At 41.3% G+C, this 27,958-nt stretch overlaps 1 protein-coding gene across 1 annotated transcript; it reads left to right on the top strand.

Moving 5' to 3' along the window:
- On the top strand, positions 1-27,958 carry MEP1A (meprin A subunit alpha). The gene is given in 14 exon segments (XM_067755825.1): positions 1-147; positions 149-179; positions 273-323; positions 3,939-3,979; positions 4,486-4,561; positions 6,527-6,644; positions 9,121-9,296; positions 13,698-13,919; positions 14,679-14,828; positions 18,749-18,964; positions 20,378-20,851; positions 23,212-23,385; positions 24,356-24,656; positions 26,836-27,958. Coding segments are annotated over 14 exon segments (2,343 nt in total). The 3' UTR covers positions 27,002-27,958.

Below are 27,958 nucleotides of genomic sequence, written 5' to 3'. Positions count from 1 at the left end.
ATGATTTGGACGAGATCTGCTTGCATTCTCTCTTTCATCTTGTTTTTTGCCCACATAGCAGCTGTATCGGTAAGTAGGTTCTGTTCTTCATGGTATTTAGAAATATTCATTGTAGTGTATGTTATCCATTTACTGTATCTTTATTTCTTTTCAGATTAAGCATCTTTCTAAAGGAAATGGTAAGAACTAATTGAAATGTATAGAGTGTTTTCTGAACTTTCTCTCTTTTGTTCAGCAATACTGGTAACAATATTTTCCCCCACTTTTAACAGTACATGATGGAGAGTTTGATGAACAGAAGGATATTTCAGAAATCAATTTAGGTGGGTGCAATTTCTGCCATCATTAATGCCTTTAAATAATTTAAAATCCTGTGATAGAATTGCTGAAAATCTCTTAACCTTCGTAGTATGGTATTGGGTAACTGGAGGAGAGAACTCTTCATTCGTGCCTCATTAGAATTTGCAGAGTTTCTGAAAATGGAAATGTGGAAGGAGAATAATGGTTAGACCAAATTTTCTAGAACTAGTGAGTGCTCAGCGGATGTAGAAATATATAACAAGATTTTTGTTGGTAAAAAATTTATTCTTCCAGTTTTCATTTTGAAAAAAGAAAAAAGAAGGGAAAATGGATGATTATTTTGCTTGCTAAAGAAAAATGTAAGGAATATGCCTTTGGTTATATTTAGTGGGGAAAAAACCCCAGTCCCTTTACTGGCCCGTCATATTCACTAACAACTGTTTGCTTGGGACTTGGAGAGGAGTGTGAAGTGTCTCTGTTTCGACATCTTGTCCACAAAAACATTCCTTGAAGAAATCCATTGGTCTCATCCATTACTGAGAGGAGAGAGATGCCAAGTAATCGTCTCTCTTTTCTCTCTCGTCCTGTCTCTAAAATGGGGGAGAAGCTGCGACATTCTGGGTATCTTTGGTTAGAATTGGTGGGAAACAGAGGTTCCATATTTCTGATCATAAGTACCTTATAGTTTACAAAAGCTTTCATATCCAATTGCATATTTATTTGTCAGATTCTGTAATGGGGGGCTTCCCTGGTGGCGCAGTGGTTGAGAGTCCACCTGCCGATGCAGGGGACGCGGGTTCGTGCCCCGGTCCGGGAAGATCCCACATGCCGCGGAGCGGCTGGGCCTGTGAGCCATGGCTGCTGAGCCTGCGCATCCGGAGCCTGTGCTCCACAGCGGGAGAGGCCACAGCAGTGAGAGGCCCGCGTACCGCAAAAAAAAAAAAAAAAAAAAAAAAATCTGTAATGGGGTGAGTGCTATTTTCATTTTGCAGGAAGGAACAGGAGGCTCCTTTGGGTCAAGTTGACTCACCCAAGACCACAGATGGCAGTGGTAGAGCTCACCTCCAGGTCTTGTGACTCATAGCTTAATAGCTCAGTCCTATATGAAGAATGTAAAACTAAAAAATCCCATACCTTAGGGGTAAATTCCTCTGGCTTTGTCCCATTTACAGGGAAGCCAGTCTAGGTGATATTTAGTTGGAAAACCTTGAGAATGATTGCAGGGGTAAAGTAGAAATCACTTAGGAAAGTAAATGGGTGCATGGGTCTCAAGACTTCAGAGCCAGGCATCAAGCCCTCTCTTCTTTAAAGTCAGGCAGTCAAGGTGTCTGTAATTCAGAGGATCTGCTGTATCTTAAAGGTCCTGAGGCAGGAAAGCCTTGAGGTTTTAGAGCAGTGCTTCTCAAACTTTAGCATCAGAATCCCCCAGAGGATTCAACACCAATGAGATTAGATTTATTTCCCCCCTATTAAGGCTGCTCTAAACCATCAAGGCTTTCCTGCCCCAGGATGTTTCTATTTGCTGTTGCCCCTGCCTTCAATTCCCTTCCTTCACTCCCCACTCCACTAGATTTCTGCGTAAATGCCACCTCCTCAGGCAGGCCTTCCCTGACCACCATTTATGAATATCAACCCTCCTTCACCTCAGCACTCTTTTCCTTCTTACTCTGTTTTACGGGGTTTTTTTTTCAATTATGATTTTCACCATCAGCCATACTTTACATTTATTTATTTATTTGTATCCCCTTCCTCTCCAATCAAGAATGTCATCTCCCCGAGTGCTTTGTTTTGTTCTCCACTATATCCCCAGCATCTAGAACAAGGCATAGGACACATTAAGCACTTAATAAGTATATGTTTCATGAACAAACTGGGTAGTGAACAGGCTGGGGCTTGCTTTCAATGGATCTGTACTTCTTGGTGAAATTCTCCTACTGCACTCTCTCACTCCTCTGTGACCCCATCCATGCTGACCAGCCCTTGGGGCCAAGGTCCCAGTAGGCTTCTTCACATTGCTCTGGAAGAGCCCTTCCCTCATCCAGGCCAGGGGTCAAGAAATGCATAATTTTGCCCAGGACCGGCCTAGGCAAGAGTATGGATGGACCAGCCCATAGTAGCCCTACTGAAAAGGCAATTCAAAACCTGGGTCCTGCTGCCTGTGAGGCAGTGGCATCACTGCTGTTTGTTGTTGTTTAATTGTGCTGTTATATGACTAGGTTATGGTCCTGAGGTTAAGTAAATCTAGGAAATATGGGCATGAGGGAGGGAGTGATTCAGGGACAGCCTTAGTTAGTCATTAACAAGCACAACCAGGAAGCCTCATCATAATAACACCTCCACGGTGTCATTACAGAGCCTGAACCCAGCTCCTGAATGAGCTGTAAGCTTTGCCAAATGAGACCGCTGATTCCATGTGAAGTTGTGGTGATTATCCTCTAGTGTGATTTTCCAGCTGTAAATCAGGGGCTGTTCTCAGAATGAAGTATGATCTGATGATTCTGTCTGAAGTAGTCTGTGTTTTCAAGGGAAGGATACTTGTCAAACTTTAGGGCTGTAATAAGAAGTGACATTCTTTTAAATGCCCTTAGTTTTCCCACCAGGATCGTCCCTTTTAAGGATCTTACCAATGCCATCAGGGAGAAAGTATATTCTGCTAAGGTCCTGACAGCAGATGTTTGGAGCCATGGTTTTGAATGGATCTACCCATACTTGCCAGGTCTTCTTTATTATCAGGGCAGCACCCTGAGCTTGGCTTTGGAGGACACCATTGTTTTTTCATGGGGAAGAGCAAAATCAACCCATTTAGCTAGGGTGGGGAAGAAGGATAGTACAATAGCAGAAAGGACCCTGGACGGGAAGTGGGAAACTATAGCTCACTCAGCTGCTGACCACCTGGTACCTCATTTCCTGTCTCAGGAAGTCCCATTTCAACCCCCAAAGTGTAAGAGTTTTGAAGTCAATGAAGTCAATGACCAAAAAGATTCCTTCTAACTTGTCTCTTACTTTTAAGATTCTTGGACAAGATTTCTTTTCTTTTTTTTAATTGAAGTATAGTTGATTTACACCATAATATTAGTTTCAGGTGTACAACAGAGTGATTCAATATCTTCAAAGGTATACTCCATTTACAGTCATTATAAAATATTGACTATATTCTCTGTGCTGTATAATATATCCTAGTAGTTTATTTATTTTATACATAGTAGTTTGTACCTCTTAATCTTCTACCCCTATCTTGCCCTTCCCAACCCCCTTCCCTATTGCCACTGGTAACCACTAGTTTGTTCTCTATATCTATTTCTGTTTTGTTATATTCACTTGTTTGTTTTATATTTTAGATTCCACATATAAGTGATAGCATAGAGTACTTGTCTTTCTCTGTCTGACTTATTTCACTAAGCATAATGCCCTCTAGGTTTCTTGTTCCAAAAATGACAATAGAGAATGTGACAATATCTGATATTTATTGGCTATTTACATTTGTTCAATTAGAAGAAACTTTTGCATTGTTTCAAAAGCGTTTCACCACATAAAGATTAACAACTAAAGACTTACAATAGAAAAGATTCATTTTATTTTGAGAGATCCCTTTTAGTAATTCTCATTCAAATATTTCTTTTTTTAAAATCCATGTCTAGCTGCAGGCTTGGACCTCTTTCAGGGGGACATTTTTCTACAGGTGAGTACCTGCTAGGAACACAATAACATTCCCCCCAGGACTGGCTGTGTCATAGGATGGTGAGCTTCTGCTCTGTGTCCAGCCACTGAGATGAACAAATCTCATCTATAATCTGTACCCACAAAGACTTCCACTGTGGTTGCTGGTAAACAAAAACAGACAAAAACATTAGCGAACAGTACAAGACAGTCTATAATTATTAAATTGCTTGTCCATCCAATTTTCCTAATAAGTGAAGCATGAGAGAGAAGGAAATCCACCACCATATTGAAAGTGGCTATTTCAGTTTTGAGGAATTGTAGGTCACCTTTATTTGGTTCTCAAAAATTTCTCTGGAATTTTCTAAAATGTCTGTAATGAACTTCTATTGATTTTACAATATAATCAGAAGATAAGTTGACTAAACTGTTTGAATTGTGTGACAGATTGTTAGTGGTGTGAGAGTTTAGAGAAGGGGGAAGCCAAGGAGACCAACTGTCCAGTCACCTTTGCCTTTATTTCTGCAGAATTCCAGAAATGGCCTGAGAGACCCCAGCGCCAGGTGGAAGTTCCCCATCCCTTACATCCTGGCCGACAATCTGGGTAATATTAATTGTTCTTCATTAGGAGTTTTGAGTTGAATTCTTCTGTCTCACCTCTCCTCCTGATCATCACCTTCAGACTTGGGGTAACTACCAACGTATAAAAGGGTTTCTAAGCTCTGACAGTTCTTTACCGTACGGTATGAGAGGCATGACATTACATCTGAACCCATGCTGCTTAACCAGTCTGAGATACAGAGTATCAAATAATGATTTTTAAAATGCAGAACACACTAACATGTTAATCAGACCAAGAGCAACACAAAGAACAAAAATGAAATATAATTTGACATCATAGCAATGAAAAATGTGCACTTGCAATAACAGTTTGTTTAGGTTGAATCTAAATATGGTACCAGGATACTAGTTTCAACATATTGATTTCTTCCCTTTCTGTTGCAAGACAAACATGTCACCCTTTTGAGAAATAGAAAAGACTATATTTCATTGTCCTTGTTCCTCTGTATTAAAATTTTCTATTCTTTTCTCTCTCTTAATATAAAGGACTGAAATCAGTTGCATTTTGTTCATTGTTGAAAATAGTAATTGGTGGAAATAAATAAATATTAGAAGCCACGCGTGGACACTGGCCGACATCAAGCCCCTGACTGACAGCTCAGCAGCCACCATGATGCGGTGCCTGTCTGGGAGGCCCATCCTCTGTGGATGGGCAAGAGGAGAGGGGAAGCTAGGACAATGTTGCTCAGTCTTAATGAGCTGCTGTGCTGCTCGCCTTGTCAGGAGACATAGATTATGTTTCAAGAATTTTCCATCACTTTTTATCAGTGCTGCCTCCCATGCCTTTTCTGGAGAAAAGCTACGTAGTAACAAGTGCTGTTTTTCTCAGTTATTTTATGGAAAATTGAGCTGAGTTGTTTTTCCCCAGTGTTTGACAGGGCACTTGGAAATTCAAGGAGCATCCCTATTTACTGGGACATGATTTAAGAAACATTAATTTTAAAAATATGAGATAAGTATGTGGTAAAGTGCCAAGAATTAGAAACTCTTTGAGAGAATGCTGAAAATCAAATGTGCAAGAATGTAATTTAATTTTATAGAACTTAGCTTAAGTTGTAACTTAGAGACCTACCTCCAACAAGTTGATGGGATTAAAAACCACACACACACACACACACACACACACACACACACACACACACACACACGGTAAGAAACAATCTCCTTTCCTTTGGAGTATCTTTCTCCCCCACCCATCCTTGTCTTATGCAATACCAAGGTATGTACACGTGCAGATTAGGCAAAAGGAATGATATTTGATCTTTGGTCATTGATCCACAAAGTTTACTAATAGGCATCTATAGGTCCCTAAGGCTTCTGCTGCTTTGGTTCCAAACTTGGGTTACAGAAATCTTTTCTAAGGCTGCCTGCAGAGCTGCCTATCTAGGCTTGCCATCTATTGGGGATCCTACAGGGAAGCAGCATAAATATTACACATACTTCTTATGCTTTCAGGAGCCATAAACCTCTGTAAGCTCTGCTCTCTTCCTCTAGCAAGAGTGGTGACTTTTTAGATTGGGGGAAGGAATCCCTTTCCCAATGCTCTCCAAAGTACTTTATCCAGAAGACAGAAGTGGCTTGAATCACTTCTGTCTTGTGCTCTGCCATGCGGCTCTCCTGAGGGAAGGTACTCAGAACTTCTGCTTAAATGGGGGATAATGAAAGGAAGAAAGTGGGGAAGTTATGATTTTGTTCAGCCACACATACGTAAGTGTATTCTTATTTTGTAGATATATATACATTATGTATTTAACATATGCACTTAGTGTTTATATCCACAAATAATGTGTCAGTTTTAGTTTTCAAGGGATCTATTTACTATAAAAAAAAAAATCTGTCATGGACCCCAGTGGATTTCATGTGGTGGCGTGATTTTCTATGTTCATAGGTTATATATATTATCCAAGAGCTAGCTAAGGCTCATTGATATTTTTATTGATTTCTGCAGCACTGAATGCCAAAGGAGCTATTCTCTATGCCTTTGAAATGTTCCGCCTCAAGTCCTGTGTGGATTTCAAGCCCTATGAAGGAGAGAGCTCGTACATCATCTTTCAGCAGTTTGATGGGTTAGTATGAAATTTTACAGAGTGTGAAAATCACATGTCCTTTGATTATAAAAAGTGACACATCTCTTTCAAAGGCTGAAAGAAGAAATTGGAAAGAAACTAAAAGCAAACTCAAATCTTTCACTGTGAATTTTTTAAAGTGGCATCACATTTTTAATGAGCTCTGTAGAGAATGAATTGTTTGGAAACCTCGGGGAACCAGGGAGACTCATCTCAGTTCTTTTCCTGGGTTGAGGTTATGCTTTAAATTACAGTCCTTTTTTTTTTCTGGTACTCGGGCCTCTCACTGTTGTGGCCTCTCCCGTTGCGGAGCACAGGCTTCGGACGCGCAGGCTCAGCGGCCATGGCTCACGGGCTCAGCCGCTCTGCGGCATGTGGGATCCTCCCGGACCGGGGCACGAACCCGCGTTCCCTGCATCGGCAGGCGGCTCCCAACCACTGCGCCACCAGGGAAGCCCCCCTTTTATTTTTTTGTCAGGTTTATTAAAGTATGAAATGCATCCTTTTGATGGCTCTGTTTTAAATTATAGTACTCTGATGGCTGGACCTCTTTGAAAAGTTCTAGATGTAGATTTGCTTTTCAGAGTTACTTATTTCTAAGAAGAAATAAATGGTATATCAAGAAAGAAGACATTTGTCTTCAGCGGTGCGTATATCAACCAGTCTGAGCTAGATGAAGTTGCGAAGCAAAGCCACCATCTGCCGTGACTCTGTAGGTCTGTGTCTTCAAGACCCAGCTGGAGGTATCTCTTCACACTGCAGTTCCCAACATGGCCTCTAGGTGTTGCCTGGATTTCGTTGTCTAGTTCTGAAGGTGGGGATTTTGTTAATCATGGATGGGTAACAGACGTAAAGAAGGAAGTTAGCACATGCTTTAGCTCCTCGAGAAGAGTCTTAGACCTCAAAAGGTGTAAGCTTGGCAAGTAGGGGTGGTGGAGTAATAACAAGTGAATAGGTCTAGTATGCTATGGTGACCGCAGAAGCAGGACATAGTGTGAAGTGAAGATTCAGGCAGAGCCAAGCTGAGTGGCAGAGAGATGAAGAAAGGAGAAGGATGGAGAGGTAGAGGAAAGGGAAGGGCAAATGGGAGGTGGAAAGAGAGAGAAAACCCGAATTCGGGGGACTCTTATTGCCTGTGGTCGGGAGATGTCTCTATTACACTTAAGTTAGGGGAGAGGAAAAGGGAGGAAGAGGGTCCAGGAAAGGGGCTGGCCCAAAGCGCCCCAAACCCTTCAGGATCCTGGTCCTCTGAAGCTGGAGGTTAACTGGGCTCTTTCAGAAGGACAAGGTCAAAGATTTACAGAGTGGTGGAGTTACCGTATTTTGCAACTTACACCTTTCCTTTGGGGAGGGATGTTAAAAAAAAGATAAATAATAAATGCTCCCTCTGGATTGTGGATATTTTGCAGAGTTAACTCTGAATTGGTAATAAAATGCAACCGTCAGGCAAGGTGATAATGGTGATGTTTGCACAACTCAGTACATTAACTAAAGATCATTGAATTGTACACTTAAGATTGGTGAATTTTATGGTATGTCAATTATACCTTAATAAAGTTGTTAGAAAATAACTAAGGTCTATCTTTGAGTAGAAATCAAGCCTATTAGCATTTGAACTTATATGATGTTAGCAGTCTTGGGAAAACAGTGGCAGGTAATTTAATGTGATTGTCACCAAGGAACTCACAATTCACTGGTAGCATTTAAACTATTGTCAGATCTCTTATTCTGTTGAGCGTTGGTTAAGGTATAGATCCTTGTTGAGGTGGAAAATCAGATGTACGAGAAAAGACAAAAATAATTGGGAAAAAGAGGGAAAGAGGCTGCACACGAGGAATTTAGAGTATCTGCTAGCAGTCCTGAGTCCACTAGTTTCTGAGGGAATTTATGGGTCCTTCTTGCCTGGAGCCCTTCAGTCATAAGTTAGGCCACCTGCTGTGTGTTGTCATAATGCTGCAGATTGGGTAATACCCCAAGAAATGAACTTGATTAACTTGCATTTTTAATGAGGTTCTTTTTTATGATCATAAAATATATGCCTGCTCATTATAGGAAATTTGAAAAGTCATGAAAATGTAAAGGAGAAGACATAAATCAACCACAGCCACTGCTCAGACAGCTTTGTGGTATAAAAGCAATAGTGTTGTTCTTTGGAATGCCCCATGGGTTTGTGAAGGTGAAGACAAATGCCAATTTTTACTTCTTTTTACCTGATGCATTATTAGGATTGATTTGCCTCTGAGTATGTAGGCGTACTTTTATAATGGCCTATCACTTTTAAAGCCTGCATAATATTCTCTCCAGGGAATGTTGCTTTTTTCACCAGTGCCCTATGTTGATGAGAATGGTATCAGTAGTTTCTTTTTGAAATCAAACCTAAATTTCTTCAAACCTAACCTAATTTGTGTTTTGGAATCCTATGAATTACAGCTGCTTACGAATTCTCTAGAAGAAACTTTCTTTCTTCTCTTTAAAGGTGCTGGTCTGAGGTTGGCGACCGACACGTAGGACAGAACCTTTCCATTGGCGAGGGATGCGACTATAAGGCCATCATTGAACATGAGATCCTGCATGCTCTGGGGTTCTACCATGAGCAGTCAAGGACGGACCGGGATGATTATGTGAAGATCTGGTGGGATGAAATTCTTCCAGGTGTGTATGAACCCAAGGTGCTATTATCTTTATCACTTGCTCAGCCCAACCCTGGGATGACCAGGCCAAACCTATGTATGAATGGGAGCTTCAATTTCTCCAGGAGGAACACAAAATATGGCCTCTCCCGTAGGCTGTGCTCATCTGATCACAACTGATCCCATATAAGTGTCTCAGGGAAAGGCGAATGGTGGTTAACTAAATGTAGGGTTAACTGATCATCAAAAGCTCTTGCTTTGTTTCAGTGTTTTTGTTGAAAATCTATCTAAAATTCTATTCTCCTGTCTTAGTGAGTAAAATGAATTAGGTCCCTGAGGATGTCAGGGTCCTGTTTCTGCATGTGAAATGTTGTGTAGAAAACTGCATGAGGTTTAGTTGACTGTATGATAATCCGAAGACGTACTCCAGAATTTTCTTTGTTGCTTTACCAAATCAACAATAGGTGTTTACAAACAAAACAACTACAGCAAAAACCAAAACCACCTTTTATCTGAATTTGCACTCCCAATTGTGTTAATTCTAGCTAATAGTTTTTCTGATTCATCAAAATGCACAAGTCTTTTTCTCCTTTCTAAGCACCTCTTTCCTTCTGCCCCCAACCCATAAAGGATAACACAGTTTTATTTCACATATTATTACGCAGTTATTCTAAAAATTCTGATGAAGATGTTATAACTCAGTTTACCAATGGACATTCCATGCTGTGTTTCTGAAAACACCTAGTTTTTTTAAAAAGATTCTTTCGATTTTAAAGTCTTTATTGAATTTGTTACAATATTGCTTCTGTTTTATGTTTTGGTTTTTTTGGCCATGAGGCATGGGGGATCTTAGCTCCCTGACCAGGGATCAAACCTGCACCCCCTGCATTGGAAGGTGAAATCTTAACCACCACAGGACCACCAGGGAAGTCCCAACACCTCGTGTTTGATTAGGAATTAGTTCAGGAAGTGGAAAAGCATCATTTTTGGCAGTGATAGCTTAATGAAACTTTAATGTATTGGAAGTGCCTTAACTATGACCACACATGGTTTTCATGAAGCAAATCGTTGCCTCGTAATTATCTGTTTCATTTAGATCCCAGTTTAACATATGAGTTCACAGACTGCAGTGCATCTCTAATAATTTTAGGGACTTGGAAGAACTGGCCATACTTTACAATTAAATAGCAGTCTCCAAAAGACTTCTGCCGGAACTGGCTCGTCTTGGAGTCAGCTGTAACCGTGGATCTCACAGGAGGCAGGGTACAGATGGCTAATCCTATCGAAATCACCTCTGGGGTTTCTCAATCTGTGTTCCTCCCGGCACCTCCTATTCTGATATTTCATGAATGTGGAGTACTGGTGGGAGGAGGGGAAACTATGTGGTTTATAAAAGCCTAATCTGTTACCAGGATTGGACCCACACCTATACTCCCACCCATCCTACCATTCAACCACTGAGCTAGAGGCCAAGTAATATTCTTCTTTGTCCCCCGATACAATCTAGAGAAGTTCTAGACAGTATTCACCCAAGTATGAAATAATAGATCAAAAACAGTATATTTTGTCTCCCAGGGGTAATTGCCTTATATCTGGGTCTGTGTAGATACGCCAGAAGAGAGCAGGTCAAAGGACCGAATCTCTGCTTGTGAGGCTCCGGGCAGTATTAGACTTCGTCTGAATTTGCGAGAGGCCTGAATTTCTTACTTTCTCTTATATACTTAACTCTGCTGAAAATGACATGAGGAAGCAGAAAACATTCGCATTTTTAAGTCTTGAAGAACACAATGCTCGGTGCTTTTAAGATAGTTTTAGACCATATGAGGTCTCCTTTCTCAGAGGGAGCCTGTACACTTACAAGGATAATTTGCAGACATGCTCGGTTTTGGGTTGAGCATGAATGACTCACCATGTTTGCTCATCTCCTGTCTGTGTTTTCATTAGGTGTAATTTCATATATCTAAACTGCTTGCAATCACTGGAGAACTCTTCTCAAATGAGACATCAAATCCAATTTAGATCATAAGCAAGGGCAGTATTATTGCTCAGGGTAATTTATGACTTTATTGCATCTCATCTTCAGTTGATGACAATCTTATTATTTAACCTAGGAAGATACTCTATTGGCCATATAGTTCTCTCCCCAGATCCATCTCTGTTTCTGAAGTCAGAATTGTGTTTTCTGGATCTGTTTTCTTTTATTAAGCAAAACACTTCTGAAGTCTAGCAGGGGGTCTACAGACTACAGTCTGTGGGCCATATCTGTTTGCTTTTGTAAATAAAGCTTTATTGGAACATAGCCATGCCCATTTGTTTACATACTGCCTATGGCTGGTTTTGTGCTATAACAGCAGAGTTGAGTAGTTGTGACAGAGACCATACATCTTGCAAAGCCAAAAGTATTTTCTATCTGACCCTTTACACAAAAGTTTTGCCCATGAGCTCTGGTTTACAAGATCACTTCCTCTTCAGCCTCTCGGCTGTGAGTTCCCTGAAGGACCGTGCCTGTCCTAGTCACTGCCAGGGACCACCACCCACCTAGCACAGCTCCCAGTAAATAGTAGACATGACAAAAATGTGTTGAGTTAAATTTTAAAATGTATTAAAAACATTTATTTGGTAAAGCATTCTGATAAGTATCCTTGGATAATAAAGAATAAAACTATCTATTTTAACCTGATGATTTTATTGCAAGTTAAGGAAAGCAGCCAGTGAGTTGAAAGTGCCTTGCTTAAGATACCACTGAGAGTTACCAGGAGACCCCAGACCCACGCCCAAGTCCTCACACCCCCTAAATGCTTTTTATAATTTTGCCCCCTTAACGGCCATCTGAAGACCACATGCTCTGGAAGGAATGACTCTCCTCCTTCCCTGTTGGGGTTATTTACTTCTTGCAGTTCTGTACCAACTTTGAAAATGCTTCGATCCCTCTTGGATTAAGTCCCCATAAAACCCCTGTGAGTTGGGAGGATGTAACATCAGTATTGTCATTTTATAGTTAAAACAAGTTCTGATCAAAGGGGTTCATGGGCTTTTCCAAAAGCATCTGGGGACCACTGCCAGGCTGTACCACACTTCTCCAATCCTGAGTGTACCTGAGTTGATGTCTTTGAAAGCTGGTCACATTTTCTTCTAATTATTAAAAACAGTTGGATGGGAAGCTAGAAAGGGAGAAAGAGAAGATGAAGGTGGGAAGTTTTGACTGGGAGAGTTATGAGTATTCTCGTTCAGTTTTTCTATCACTTCCTAAGAAGGGAATTAAAAACCGTGAACTTCCCATTATTGCAGCTGAACCAGTAAATTCCTGATGGCTGCTGGATTAAGAGAGTATCTGGGTGGTTTCTCATTTCAGCATTTCACATTGCAGGGCATATTCTCTTACTTATGCTAATCTCATTTAAAATATTTTCATTTTCTATTTTGAAAGGAAAGTCAGTTTTCTTCCTATTCTGTTTTTCTCACCATGGGGCCATTTCTAGAACAGGAGAGTGTGAGCCTTGATTGACAGGACGCCACTTTCTCGCCAGGTGCTAAACTTTCCTTCTGCCCGTTAGATTTCTTTTTCCTAAATTGTTGGAGAGCTGGCCAGGTACAGCTCTTGGTGGATGAGGTACTTGGCTGTTAGCAAGATGGATCAATCCTGAATATTTTCCTGAGTTCAAAAATTCCTTTTCCTACCATGAGGAATACCTGCCTCCACTTCGATATCTTATCTTCTCTTTCTTAAATCCTCATACATACACACACACACATTTATTTATTTATTTATATGTATAAAAATGAATCTTTGATTTAAATATACATTTAATAACATGCATTGTATATTTACATTACATTATAATATATGTATATATTATGCACATATTTAATAATATGTATATATTTATTATTAATTATAACATGTATTTTTTTTCTCTTTGGGAGTATTTACCCATTTATTTAATTACTATGCCAGTTTCAAGCTACCACACAATTTTACTGAACAAGGAGTTAGGGAAAGATTCTCAGAATCAGTTCTCCTAACCTGGACAAGGTGGCCCCAGCTCATGACTCTTTCCCACTCAAACCAGCTTCCTCTTACTTTTTAAAAAATTTATTAATTTTATTTATTTATTTTTGGCCGTGTTGAGTCTTTGTTGCTGCCCACAGGCTTTCTCTATTTAATATCCATTATAATAATTGTATGTACTATTATATAATATATTAGTACTTTACAATGTTATTAGTGAACATTGATATATATTAATTTTATATACATTGTGCAAATTATAAAATATGTTAAATATGTATATATATTTAGATCAAAGATGCATTATTCTGCCCCCTCTCCCTTATTTTGGTCTCTGCTTGAGTATCTAGTCAAAGAGGGTAGGATGGGGAAATGACATGACTGATCAGGGCCTGTGGATTCCCTCCTTGACAGGTTATCAGCACAACTTTAACACCTACGATGACAACTTCATCACAGACCTCAACACACCCTATGATTACGAGTCTTTGATGCACTATGAGCCTTTCTCATTTAACAAGAATGCTAGTGTCCCCACCATCACAGCCAAGATCCCTGAGTTTAACTCCATCATTGGGCAGCGCCTGGATTTCAGTGCTATCGATTTGGAGAGGCTGAACAGAATGTACAACTGCAGTGAGTACCTCTGGGTCTGAGAACTGGGTAACCCCCCTGACCTTACGGGACTCCTGTACATTTTCCTTTGTGTTAATTTGTTAATTTTGTTAATTTGTCCATTTCATTAAGGACATTAGTTTCCCTATCCTTAGAAAAAATTGTAACACCTACCCCACAAGATGGTCATGAAAATCAATTATGTGTTTGTGTTCTGTAAAGTGAAAATATTGGGCCAATGTAAGGAGCTGGAATTGTCCAACTTCTTCAGCTTCCCTTTGAAGGGAGCATCCTTATGTAAAGCCCAAGATAGTTATAGGCTTGAAAGTATTTTGTATCTTAAATTCTTTGTCCAGGTTAGTGGTTCCTGGAGTCCTCTAATGCTCAGAGATGGGATGTTTTCTAAAATGGCCCCATTGGTCTTCAGAGACACATTCTTTAATCCTGTTCAATATGTATGTAGAGAAGATCTACTAAGAACAAAGCCCAGCATAACAGGTACCTCATTCTTGATCTAAAGGAGTCGATGGTTGGCATTTACAGAAAAGCATGATGGTAAGCCTTTTTATAGTTTGACTCTGTGAAGTGTGTAGGGCTGCATCTGTGTTGGCAGGTTCTGCTATCTAATGCATGATGGTAGGACTTACAATTGAGAAAAATCAAGACAACGAAAGGCTCATGATCCTGCTAAAACAATGACATCTTAGTAGCCTTAGCCATTAGGTATTTGACATGAGAGACCTTAAATTTTTAACCAGGTGACAAAAATATCATTTGCAGCCACAACTCACACCCTTTTGGACCACTGTGATTTTGAGAAGGCAAACATCTGTGGGATGATTCAGGGTACCAGAGATACTGCTGACTGGGTCCATGAGGACAGCACTCAGCCTGGACAAGCGGATCACACCTTGGAGGGACGATGCACAGGTCAGTGAAGGCAGCAAGGGGGTACATTATGGAGGTTCTCCAGGTTCAAGGGGAAATGGCAGCTGGCATGTTTGGCCTCAGCTGGAATGCTAGTTATCAAACCTGGAACTCTGAGTGAGGACAAAAACCATTTCTCATATCTTTATTATTATTTTTTTTGCGGTATGCGGGCCTCTCACTGTTGTGGCCTCTCCCGTTGTGGAGCACAGGCTCCGGATGTGCAGGCTCAGTGGCCATGGCTCACGGGCCCAGCCGCTCCACAGCATATGGGATCTTCCCAGACCGGGGCACGAACCCGTGTCCCCTGCATCGGCAGGCGGACTCTCAACCACTGCGCCACCAGGGAAGCCCGACATATCTTTATTATTAACGCAATAAAAAGCATCCAGGTTCTGGGCATGCAGAAGAAAGGTTCGTTTAAGTGATGACAAAACTGATACAGACATAATGGTTGATATGAATTTGTACTTGTTGGTTATCTAGTTTATATAGAGTGTGTGTAACACAGGAAACTGTACTCAATATTTTGTAATAACCTATAAGGGAAAAGAGTCTGAAGAGGAATATCTATATCCATCTATCTATCTATCTATCTATCTATCTATCTATCTATCTATCTATCTATCTGAATCTCTGTGCTGTATACCTAAAACTAACAACGACACTATAAATCAACTATACTTCAATAAAAATTTTTTTTAATTTTAAAAAATATATGACTTTGTAGGACTTCCTTGGTGGTGCAGTGGTTAGGAATCAGCCTGCCAATGCAGGGGACACGGGTTCGATCCCTGGTCTGGAGAGATCCCACATGCCGCAGAGCAGCTAAGCCCATGTGCCACAACTACTGAGCATTTGCTCTAGAGCCCATGAGCCACAACTACTGAGCCCACGTGCATAGACCCCATGCTCCGCAACAAGAGGGGCCACTGCAATGAGAAGCCTGCACACTGTAACAAAGAATAGCCCCCGCTCGCCACAACTAGAGAAAGCCTGCGGGCAGCAACAAGGACCCAGTGCAGCCAAATATATATATGTATATGACTTTGTAAATTAAGGCAATGTCTCTAACAGCAGCGTCCTCCGGTGGAACTACAGTGCACACCACATATGTAATGTAAAATTTTCTAACAGTCACATAAAAAAGAAATGAGGGAAATTCTCTTTAGTAATATACTTAACCCAATATATCCAAAATCTTAACATTTCAATGTGCAATCAATATAAAAACTATTAATGAGATACTTCACACTTCTTTACAGTAGGTATTTGAAATCTGGTGTATATTTTATCCTTACAGCAAATCTCAGTTTGGACGGGCCACAGTTCAAGTGCTCCGTCACCATATACGTTTGGTAGCTGCCATATTGGATAACAGCTTCAGATAGTTCCTGTACATGGTTTGTGCAGTGAGAAAGCCATAAAGTCAGGAGAGACCTGGGTTTAAAATCTGGCTCCACCACTTGCTAATTGTGACCCCAAGAAGTTGTTTTTGTTGTCGTTGCTGTTTAAGTCTTTTGGCTTTTTGTAAGCCTCTCTGACCATCAAGCTATTGATCCTTTCCAGCGAGCTTGGAAAGAGATAGTGCGTCTAGAATCTTCCAAGGCAGACCAGCAGCCTGACTCCCTACTTATTTCCCCCATCGTCCCTTTCTCTCCAGAGGTTCTATTTATTTTTCAATTTCTATCTTAACACCCTTTTATTATGTGCTTGTCATTGAAATTGTACCAACCCTATTTGGAAGCAGGCGGGGTTATAGATTATAATAGCCTTTTAAAGATTGGACTATCATGAAGTCCCTTAGTCCACGCCTGTGTGAGAGTTGTTAAGAGTTCCTTCACGGAAGAGACCCAGCTTATCACCCAGATGCCAGGCCACCAGGGAGAATGTTGGAGGTTGTCAACAATTGCCACTCTTCCTCGCGCCTTGGCAAAGGGCGAAAGTCTCTGTTACACATCAGATTATTAAACATATAATCTCCAGTGTCCAAAGGGTGATCTACGCCTGAAGTTCTCTTTAAATTTCCATCATAGCCTCTAATCTAATCTCTCCTGTGGGTTTGCTGCTAGACTAATGTGCAAGTTCCAGCTAAACAGAAAGGTGATTTCCGTGTGAGAGGAATCTGCTGAAAGAATATTCTAGCATTTTAGTAGGAAAGGAAAGGACCACAGCCCAGAGAGGTAACTAGAAAAGCTTTCTCAGGTTAACTTGACCAGCCATTATGCTTCTTCCACAGGAGGCAGATAATGGGACGGGGTTTCCTTTGCTAGAGAGCACTGCCTTATTCAGGTAGATGCATACACTCAAAGAGCTCGAAGGATAGAAGCCACTTCCCACTTGAATCCCAGAGGGATGAATGAATACCCAGTTACTGGCAGCTCTAGGGCAAGAATTCAGGTCTCCTGACTCCTCAGCTTGAGTTATTGGGCTTGCACTTCATACTTCTGACCTCAACTGGTGGAATTCCTGAGCAAGGATAACCAGGAGACCTTCTTAGCCCTGTGAGCTCTTGTTTACCCTAACCCAAGCCCTCAGCAATTCACGACACAAAAGTCTAAGGCTAGTAAGATAAAGTATTGAGAAGAACATACCGGCAAATATAATTTACCCTGATGATATCTTAAAGACATATGGTATTTTTCAGCTTTGTGGAAAGCTTATTTAAACATCCTTGCTCATGCCCCATATGTGAGGCAAGATGAGGCAAGGACTCATACTGTCAAAGTACCTGGAACTGTAGATGCCCACTTCATTTTTACTTGATGAAATGTTTTGAGTGGAGCATTTGGTAAGAGGTCGAGTATTGGAGTAAGTTTAGATGACTTCTTTTTTTTAAAGAATGGTAACGTTTTTATTTATTTATTTTTATATTTATTTATGGCTGTGTTGGGTCTTCATTTCTGCACGAGGGCTTTCTCTAGTTGCAGCGAGCGGGGGCCACTCTTCATCGCCGTGTGCGGGCCTCTCAGTATCGCGGCCTCTCTTGTTGTGGAGCACAGGCTCCAGACGCGCGCAGGCTCCGTAGTTGTGGCTCATGGACCCAGTCGCTCCACGGCATGTGGGATCTTCCCGGACCAGGGCTCGAACCCGTGTCCCCTGCATTGGCAGGTGGATTCTCAACCACTGCGCCACCAGGGAAGCCCTAGATGACTTCTTTATATGCAAGAATTGTTCATTGTCCTTGCCTTTGAAAAAGAGTGCTGGTTTTCCAAGTGATGTATTTGTTTAGCCACCTGCTTGTTTTAGGGGAGAGAATTTTGAGATACATGAGTTGGGCAAACCCAGCCTCTGGCATAAATGTAGACCCTTTCTCCCCTCTTTCTTAGTGTTCCTCCAAGGCTTTCTTTACATTCAGGAGAAACCCTCAGTTGGTCCCTAATGTGCCTTGAATGCCTCTTCTTAGGACACAGTAAAGTTGATTCTTTACCACTGATAGTACACCCAGTTATTAGGCTACAAAAGGATGAAACTGAACCCTTCTCATTGTGAATATTTAAAATTCAATTCCTAAAACTTTGAATCCCACAGTTTCTTATATAGCTAGGAGGCCATCGCTTTTCCTTGGATTGAATCTCTAAACAACAAAGTTAATGAAGAAAATGGAATTCATCTCACAGACACTAGATTCCATCAACTTTGCTTAAAGTCTGTATTTCCTTAAGTCAGAGGTGTACATTTCACAACCTTGGGAACAAAGGCAATCAAAAGAGGCAGTGGAGAGCTGTGACTTTGACCAGCAATTCTGTCCGTGGAGACAGACAGAATATTTACTGACAAACAACCTTTTTATTTTCCCCAGAAGAGTTCTAGCCTTTGTTGCATGGATGATGGCTGTTGCTCACTGTTTCACTTTGCCTGGGCTGAGGGCACCCTGGGGTATTTGTGGCCAGAGGTGGGACTTTAGGGTCCTCTCTCCATAGGTGCCGGCTACTTCATGTACTTCAGTACCAGCTTGGGGATAGCAGAGGAGGCAGCCCTGTTGGAGTCTCGGATTCTTTACCCAAAGAGGAAGCAGCAATGCCTGCAGTTTTTCTATAAAATGACAGGAAGCCCTTCAGACAGACTCACCATCTGGGTCAGGAGGGATGACGGTACGGGCAACGTTCGCAAGCTGGTCAAGGTGAAGACCTTTCAAGGTACTTAAAGGCATCCTGCAAGAACTGATTGGGCTTCATATTTGGGATTGTGCTTTTTCTCCTCCTTCCCCTCCCTCTCCCTTTTCACCCTCCTCCCCCTCTGTCTCCTCTTCCTTCCTTTCCTCCACCTCCCTTCTGCCTCTTTGAAATGCATAATGCCTGGCATGTTTTAACCACTCAATGGATGTTTTAACCGTTCAGAAATTACGGGTTCAGGTGAGCCTGAAATATACTATTGAAAGAGGCCAATCAGGGAAAGAAAAAAGAAGGCCAATCAGAATATAAAAATCTAGTTTTCACTAGAGCTTTGGAGAAAGACAGAATAGAGAAAATTGGTGATTCAAAGGCGGAGATTGGAAGGTAAAAGGGAAGCTGCCTCTGTTTCAGCAAACTGATTGATACCACTATTTAATACACTGAGGTAACTTGAAACCCACTTGTGAAGTTGGTGGCAAGCAAGTGACTTGTATACATTAACTTCACTAAGATCACTTATATATTCCTTAGTGATACTTTATGTACTTCGATAAGAAGATCATAAAAACCTTAAAATGCTCAGGTAGTTAGTTGGTTGTGAGAGTAATCTGACTGAAAATCAAGATCCAGGGTTATAAAAGCTAAGTACTTACATTCTTTGATTATGGTGGTGGTTCGTTCATAAATAGAAAAGGAGAGACGTGTTTTTCTAGTTTTCCATTCAACAAAGAATTTCTCAATTAAAATGGGATAAAGGAAGCATCCTTTGTGTACTTCTAGAAGAAGCTGCTGCTCTTGAAGGGTGGAGGCTTCCTCAGTAAAGGCTACTCAGAAGAACGGGGGCCCAAATTGTCTCTACCCAGGTCACTCTGTGGGTAGAAAATACTACAAATAATGGTTTTGAGGGGTTCACTTTTCTGGCTGAAATTTACAGAGCATCTTTATCAAATAGAGGGATGACAGCTAGGTGCCCTTTAAGAGTTGAGAATTTGCTGTGTTACCAAGGATTATAAATATGGACATATGAAATTGCCATTGTTTGACCTTTAACTTATCAAAGGTCTGTTTTATACGGTTCAGCCCAATACTTGTGCATTCAGTGCTAACATTAAGGGGGTGGGGGCATTTATACCAACAAACCCAGGGGAAAGCCCAGAACCTGCAGAATGGAATAATAATGGAAAACAAATTCATGATTAAGACTTTTATGATAAATCAGAGTGTGTCTTTTTTTTTTTTCTTTTTTAGCGATTTTCCCATACTAGATATGTGACTTTGGGAAAGTTCCTTAACAAGTTTATAGCAGTTCTCTCCTGTGTTTGTTGTGAAGATTACATGAGATCGTTCACGTAAAGCACCTGCCACAGTACGAGGTTCCAAGCAAGTGCTCCAAAAATGTTAGTCACAGTTGTCACCAATTTCATTCTCTGTCCTCAGGAGATTTGGACCAAAATTGGAAAATTGCCCATGTTACACTAAGAGAGGAAAAGAAGTTTCGCTACATTTTCCAGGGCACAAAGGGTGACCCCCAGAACTTGAGTGGGGGAATTTCCCTGGATGACATCACTTTGACAGAAACCCCATGCCCCGCAGGGGTTTGGACGGTCCGGAAATTCTCTCAAGTCCTGCAGAACACAGTTAAAGGGGACAAGCTTCAGAGCCCTCGATTCTATAATTCAGAGGGCTACGGTTTGGGGTTGACCTTGTACCCTCATGGCAGAACGACCTCCAGGAGTTCTGGGTACTTGGGACTTGCCTTTCATCTGTGTAGTGGAGAGAATGATGCTGTCCTGGAGTGGCCAGTGGAGAACAGACAGGTGATAATGACAATACTTGACCAGGAACCCGATGTCAGGAAGAGAATGTCCTCCAGCATGGTGTTCACTACCTCCAAGTCCCAGACGTCTACAGGTAGGTGGTTAGAAGACCTGCCCCTCCACCTGGAAGGGCCAACAGACACAGTTCTCATCTGTACAGGAGAGATTAACTTTCCCCTCACATTTCCTCCTTGGGCACATCTACAGCAATGTCATGTTGGAGCATTAAGTTAAAATGTCCTTGTTTCTTTTTTCTTTCATTGAAGTGTAGTTGATTTACAATGTTGTGTTAGTTTCTGCTGTACAGCAAAGTGATTCAGATATACATATTTATTCTTTTTCATATTCTTTTCCATTATGGTTTATTACAGGCTATTGAATACAGTTCCTTGTGCCATTCAATAGGACTTTGTTGTTTATCTATTTTATATACAGTAGTTTGTATCTGCTGATCCCAAACTCCTAATTTATCCCTCCCACCCCCTTTCCGCTTTGGTAACCAGAAGTTTGTTTTCTATGTAAGTGAAAATTTTCAGTGTCATCTTATCTCTCTCTCTTTCCTGAATTCATCCATCAGGCATCTAAGTAAGGGCTTGCAAGGTGCCAAGCTCTGTGCCAGTCCCTTAGAGTACAAGCAAACCAGCCAGTCCCTGCCTCACTGAGCTCAGTCTGAGAAGACAGATCCAGCTAATCATTTTCAAATACTCAGAATTTGTGAGGCTCTGTGCAAAACTAATGCACTGAGTCCTGGAATATTACTCATTGTCAGTAGGTCCATGAAACAAACTTGCATGAATAAAGGAACGGGCAAACTATTTTTTTTTTTCTAAAGAAGAGACTTAAGCCTTAAAAGGAAGAAGCTATAGCTCTCTCTTCCCCTTCATTGAAAAGTTACTCAGTAGTGGGCAATGACCCTTCACAGGGGTGGTTCGCTGCTCCACCCCCCTCCCAATTCTCAGGGGTTTTTTTGGGGGGGTTTATTATTCAAACAGAAAGTTACAAAAATTATAATCATCCTCATCAATTCACTCAGTCCCATGTAATTAATTTTTTTTAACTTGATCTTTTGTTAGCACTTTTATGAATTCATCAGTTTTCCATTAGAGTTCTGAAAATGCTTATTCATTCAGTTCAGCAGTATAGTCAGTTACCAGAAACCTGTACTTGTCAGTCTTTTCCATGAATTCCTTGAAGATGAAAACCTTTTATAGGAACATTTTTGCAAAAGCATCAGAGTACACCCAGACCTGTCTGTAAATGACAAAAGACTTAAAAATGACCACGGTTAAAGATTTGATGAAAGTTCATAATAATGCAATTGACAAGGAAATTTAGTTATTTCTGAGATATACATTTTAAAGTAATAACTAAAATTATGACTTACTGCACCAGAACATACAAGATTTTTAGAAATTTCATGTAATGTCCGAAACATTTATATTAACATATTTCCATACAAATAACCCAAAGAAAGTTTAGTATAAGTTGTTTTGTTTGTTTGTTTGTTTGTACTGCAGGTTCTTATCAGTCATCAATTTTATATACATCAGTGTATACGTGTCAATCCCAATCGCCCAATTCAGCACACCACCATCCCCACCCCACCGCGGTTTTCCCCCCTTGGTGTCCATATGTTTGTTCTCTACATCTGTGTCTCAACTTCTGCCCTGCAAACCGGTTCATCTGTACCATTTTTCTAGGTTCCACATACATGCGTTAATATACGATATTTGTTTTTCTCTTTCTGACTTACTTAACTATGTATGACAGTCTCTAGATCCGTCCACATCTCAACAAATGACCCAATTTCGTTCCTTTTTATGGCTGAGTAATATTCCATTGTATATATGTACCACATCTTCTTTACCCATTCGTCTGTCGATGGGCATTTAGGTTGCTTCCATGACCTGGCTATTGTAAATAGTGCTGCAATGAACATTGGGGTGCATATGTCTTTTTGAATTATGGCTTTCTTAGGGTATATGCCCAGTAGTGGGATTGCTGGATCATATGGTAATTCTATTTTAGTTTTTTTAAGGAACCTCCATACTGTTCTCCATAGTGGCTGTATCAATTTACATTCCCACCAACAGTGCAAGAGGGTTCCCTTTTCTCCACACCCTCTCCAGCATAATTCTCCTGGAAAGAGTAAATAACCTGATATTTTTCCAACACATTTTTTCTGATTAACAAAGCTCTTATGGGTAAACAACAAGGTCCTACTGTACAGCACAGAGAACTATATTCAATATCCTATGATAAACCATAATGGAAAAGAATAGTAAAAAAATGTATATATACATATAACTGAATCACTTTGCCGTACAGCAGAAATTAATACATTATAAATCAACCATACTTCAATTAAAAAAAAGCTCTCTATACTCATTAAAGACAGATGGAAAGTGAAAAGTAAAGCGATAATGTGATTTTCTGTAACCTGTAACTTTGCAGCAATGAATGGCTCCGTCATCTGGGACAGGCCGTCTGTCGTGGGGTCCTATGACAAGAGCTGTGCCTGTTTTAGAAGCATCGACTGGGGCTGGGGTGCTATCATCTCCCACCAAATGCTGAAAAGGAGGAGTTACCTTAAAAATGACGACCTTATCTTGTTTGTGGACTTTGAAGGTATTTTGCTGGTTTTCCTGAATCAATAATCCTGTGTTCTGGGTGTTCTATTGACTTTACATGGATTTTTTTAAAGCATCTCATGGAAGGTGGGGATCTTTTGGGGGGACTAGGTTAAAAAAAAAAAAAAAAGATGTGCTCGACGAGAACCACATTGTACTCTTTTATTCAAGGACTCCCATCTCGATTTTAACTGTCCTGGGGAGAAACTAAAATTTTAGTGTCACCTTTTTGTATAACTTATCAAATGTGACAGTTGGCTGACTTCAATTTAGTTTCAATCAGTCTATCCATACTCACTTTATGCTTCTCTTCTCAAGTTAAATAAATAAAATCGTGATTGGACTACTTTAAACATAAACATGGCAAAAAAAGAATGAAATCTTGCCATGTCCAACAGCATGGATGGACCTGAGGGGCATGATGCTTCGTGAAATACATCAGATAGATAAAGGCAAATACTGTATGTTTTTACTTACATGTGGAATCTGAAAAACAAAGCAAATGAACAAATATAACAAAACAGACTCACAGATACAGAGAACAAACTAGTGGTTACCAGAGGGGAAAGGGGTAGGGGTAGGGACAAAATAGGGGCAGGGGATTAAGAGGTACAAACTACTATGTATGAAATAAGTTACAAAGATGGAATGTACAGCACAGGGAAGATAGTCAATATTTTATAATAACTTTGTATGACGTGTAATCTATAAAAATGTCAAATGACTATTTATACACCTTAAAACTAATATAATATTTTAAGTCAACTATGCTTCAATAAAAAATAATCCATCTATAAAATAGTTGGCATCATGAAAATCCGCTGGATTTAAAGCCGCTTTTCTACGTCACTAAGGTGATGACCAAGAGGGGTGGAAGCAGCCCAGGGAGCTTTCTCCAGGAGGGGAAGTGAATTGTTGTCAGGTTTAATCATATATCTTCCTCACCACCCTTTGTCTCTTTCCTCAAGATATCACCCACCTTGAGCAGACTGAAGTTCACATTGAAGACAGCAGGCTGATCCCCCAAAGCCTCGTTCTCCAAGGCCAGGAGCAGCCGGCTTCAGAAGAAGGTTCGGGAAAGGCCTCCTTAGAGAAAGACCTACTGGGCAGCCTGGGCCAGGGGCATCGCAGCCGACAGAAGCGGTCGGTGGACAACACGGGCCCCATGGAGGACCACAACTGGCCCCAGTACTTCAGGGACCCATGTGACCCGAACCCTTGTCAAAACGAAGGCATCTGTGTGAACGTGAAGGGGATGGCGAGCTGCAGGTAGGCTCTGTGGCCTGGGGCGGCAGGTGTAGGCCGGCAGAGGGGAGCCCTATGTCTGCTTACCCTGCTAAAAGGCACGTTTCTCAGGTCAGGGCATCCACGCCATCAGATGGTCAACCGTGTCGGTCCTTGACTCCACAAAGCCGTGCCTGGAATCAGAGGGCGGAGCAGGGGTCCTGCCAGAGCAGAAGAGTCCCAAATCTCCTGTCTCTTCACGTGTGTCCCTTTGCTACCTCTGGGACATTGTCAACAGCATCTTGAATGTTGTTGGAACTTTGAACTCCACTGCAGGGCTCAAAAATGACCCAGAGCTTTTTTTTTTTTTTTTTTTTTTTTTAATATTTATTCGTTTGTAGCGGGTCTTAGTTGTGGGAGATGGGCTCCTTAGTTGAAGCTTTCAGACTCCTTAGTTATGGCATGTGAACTCTTAGTGGCATGCATGTGGGATCTAGTGGCATGCATGTGGGCCCAAACCTGGGCCCCCTGCAATGGGAGCAGGGAGTCTTATCCACTGCACCACCAGGGAAGTCCCGACCCAGAGCTTTTAGCATCAAGGCTCCACCACAGGGACTCAGGACCAAGCTTAAACCTTCCCTGACTGCAAATGTTATTATTGTTATTAATTATTATTTCTATTGTCCATTAGTGCAATTGTACTATTATCATATTTATGTTTTCAATAATAAGAAGAAGAATATCTGATATTTGGGGGCTGCTTGCTCTGTGTCACATGCTCGCCTGAGCAGTATGCATTCATGATCTAAATTATTCCTCATAGCCACCCTGTGGCATAAAGGCCCTTCTTATCCCCGCTTAGGGCATAAGAAATTTGAAGCTTAGAGAAGTAAGTAATTTGTCTGAAATTACCCAGATGGTAAATGCTGGAGCTTAGACTTGCAATCCAGGTCTGTCTGTCAGCACAGTTTGCTATATTTAATAGTTCTTTTTATAATGTTTGTTATTTGCATAAAATATTTCCTAAAAGGATGTATGTGATGACAGAGCATCAGTTTCATTTGATAGAATAGTAGCAGATGTGGGAGCCGGTCTGCTTGGCCCAAAACACCTACATTTCTTCTCAGCTCTTTTTGATCTCCACTATGTTCTTTCTTTTTTAAACTTTTATTTTGAAATAATTTTAGATTTACAGATACACTTCAGAAATGCAGCAGAGTTCCCCATACCCTAAAGTCAACATCTTACATAACCATCGTACGTTAGCAAAGGCAAGAAATGAGCATTAACAAAGGGAAATACTATTAAAAATAGTATTAACTAAACGATACACCTTATCCAGATTTCCCCAGTTTTTCCACCAATACACTTTTTCTGTTCCAGGATCCAATTCAGGACCCCGTGTTCCATTTAGTTTTCATGTCTCCTTAGCTCCTTCAATCCTGAGCTGGTCCTTGGTCTTGTCTTTCATTATCTTGATACTTTTGAAGAGCATTGATCAGTTGTTTTACAAATTGTTCCTCAATTTGAGTTTATCTGATGTCTTCTCATGATTATATTGGGGTTGTACATTTTGGTAAGAACCAAGACGTGATATGACCTTCTCAGTGTGTCATGTGAGGGGTACCGGATGTCAATATGTGTTATTACCGGTGATGTTAACCTTGTCATCTGGCCAAGAGGGTGTCTGCCAGCCCTGTCTCCTGAGAAGTTACCATTCCTCACTCTTTAATTAACACACGTCTTGGGAGAGACACTCGGAGACCATGCAGACATCTTGCCTTTCCTCAAACCCTCACCCACTAATTTCAGCATCCGTTGGCGGAGTTTGCTGAACCATCACTACTGTGTGTCGGGAAACACATTCTTTAAGTGTCCCAAACCTTCCTCCTGAACTTTGCATATGGTAGCCAAGAGGACAGGGTCTGGAGACAGACCTTCAGAGATTAGACTTCAAGAGTGAGACACTTACTAACTGCGTGGCCTTGAGCAAATTATCTAACTTTTCTGAAAGATAAGGATGATGAGAATGGCCTGGTAATAACCACCACCTCAAAGGGTTGTTCCAGGATTAAATTAATTGACTTGCGTAAAGCACTTTGAACGAGGCCAGGTGCGTGTAACTGCTGAGTGTCCCCTGCCATTGTTGCTGTGTTGGTCTTGTTGTCAGGAAGCCCTTGGGGCTCAGGTGGTTCCCACACGCCCCTGTGTCCTGTCTCCCCAGGTGCGTCTCTGGCCACGCCTTCTTCTACACTGGGGAGCGATGTCAGGCCATGCAGGTGCACGGCAGCCTCCTGGGCCTGATGATCGGAGGCGCAGCCAGCATGGTTTTATTGACCTTCACCATCATCTCCATCCTTCGCCAAAGGCCAGGCAGTGATGCCCGCTGACATCAACTAGACTGCAGAAGCACCTCCAGCCCTTGGACCCTCCCTTTCCTTCCCGTGCTCATTGCAGTTTGGGGCAGCTTCTATCGGCCTTGCTTTGCCTCCAGCCTCTTGTGTGACCCTTATGGTTTTCCTGTCCCCACCCTCACATGGTTCTCTTACCCTGCTCTGTGCTCCAAATGTATCTAGTGTGTCCTGTGATGACGCTCTTATCCCTTGTTTAATAGACTGTCTTTCCCATATACTGTAAGCTCTACGCGGGCAGACCCACCTTTACTGTGTTAGCCCAGTGCCTGGGAGTCTGCCTGGCCCGGCATGCATGGTCACTCAGTAAAAACGAATAAATGAGCCAGTAATTGAATGAACAACTAAGATATAGAAACTCTCTCCTTTCTACTGCAAGTAAGATGTATACAATGAACGCATATGTTTTTTGTACTAGAATCAAACACTCAAATACCTGTTTTCCATCAGACACAATAGGTTTATTATTCTTTTAGGGTCTTGTGTGTTAAAGAATTTCGAATAAAGATTCCTCCTAGCAGCAGTATTTGCTTTCCTCCTCTGATTCTAAGGGAAAGTCTTTAATAAATTCAATAACTATTTCGTCAGTACCTTCAAGGGGTCCAGAATTGCATGTGAATTTGTGTGTGTGTGTGTGTGTGTGTGTGTGTGTGTGTATGGAAAGCTCTTTGTCAGACCTTTTTAAATTTTAAAGTACATTTTAAGGGACTTCCCTGATGGTCTAGTGGTAAAGAATCCGCCTTCCAATGCAGGGGATGCAGGTGCGATCCCTGTTCGGGGAACTAAGATCCCACATGCCGCGGGGCAACTAAGCCTGGCTGCAAATGCTGAGCCCATGCACCACAGCTACAGAGCCCACGCACTCTGGAGCCCGTGCGCCACAACTAGAGAGAAGCCCGCGTACTGCAACGAAGAGTCCGCGTGCCTCAACTAAGA

This window comes from Pseudorca crassidens, chromosome 10, assembly GCF_039906515.1.
Source record: "Pseudorca crassidens isolate mPseCra1 chromosome 10, mPseCra1.hap1, whole genome shotgun sequence".
Taxonomy (NCBI): Eukaryota; Metazoa; Chordata; class Mammalia; order Artiodactyla; family Delphinidae; genus Pseudorca; species Pseudorca crassidens.
The sequence above is the reverse complement of the archived record's forward strand: the minus strand, read 5'-3'. Positions and strand labels throughout refer to the sequence as shown.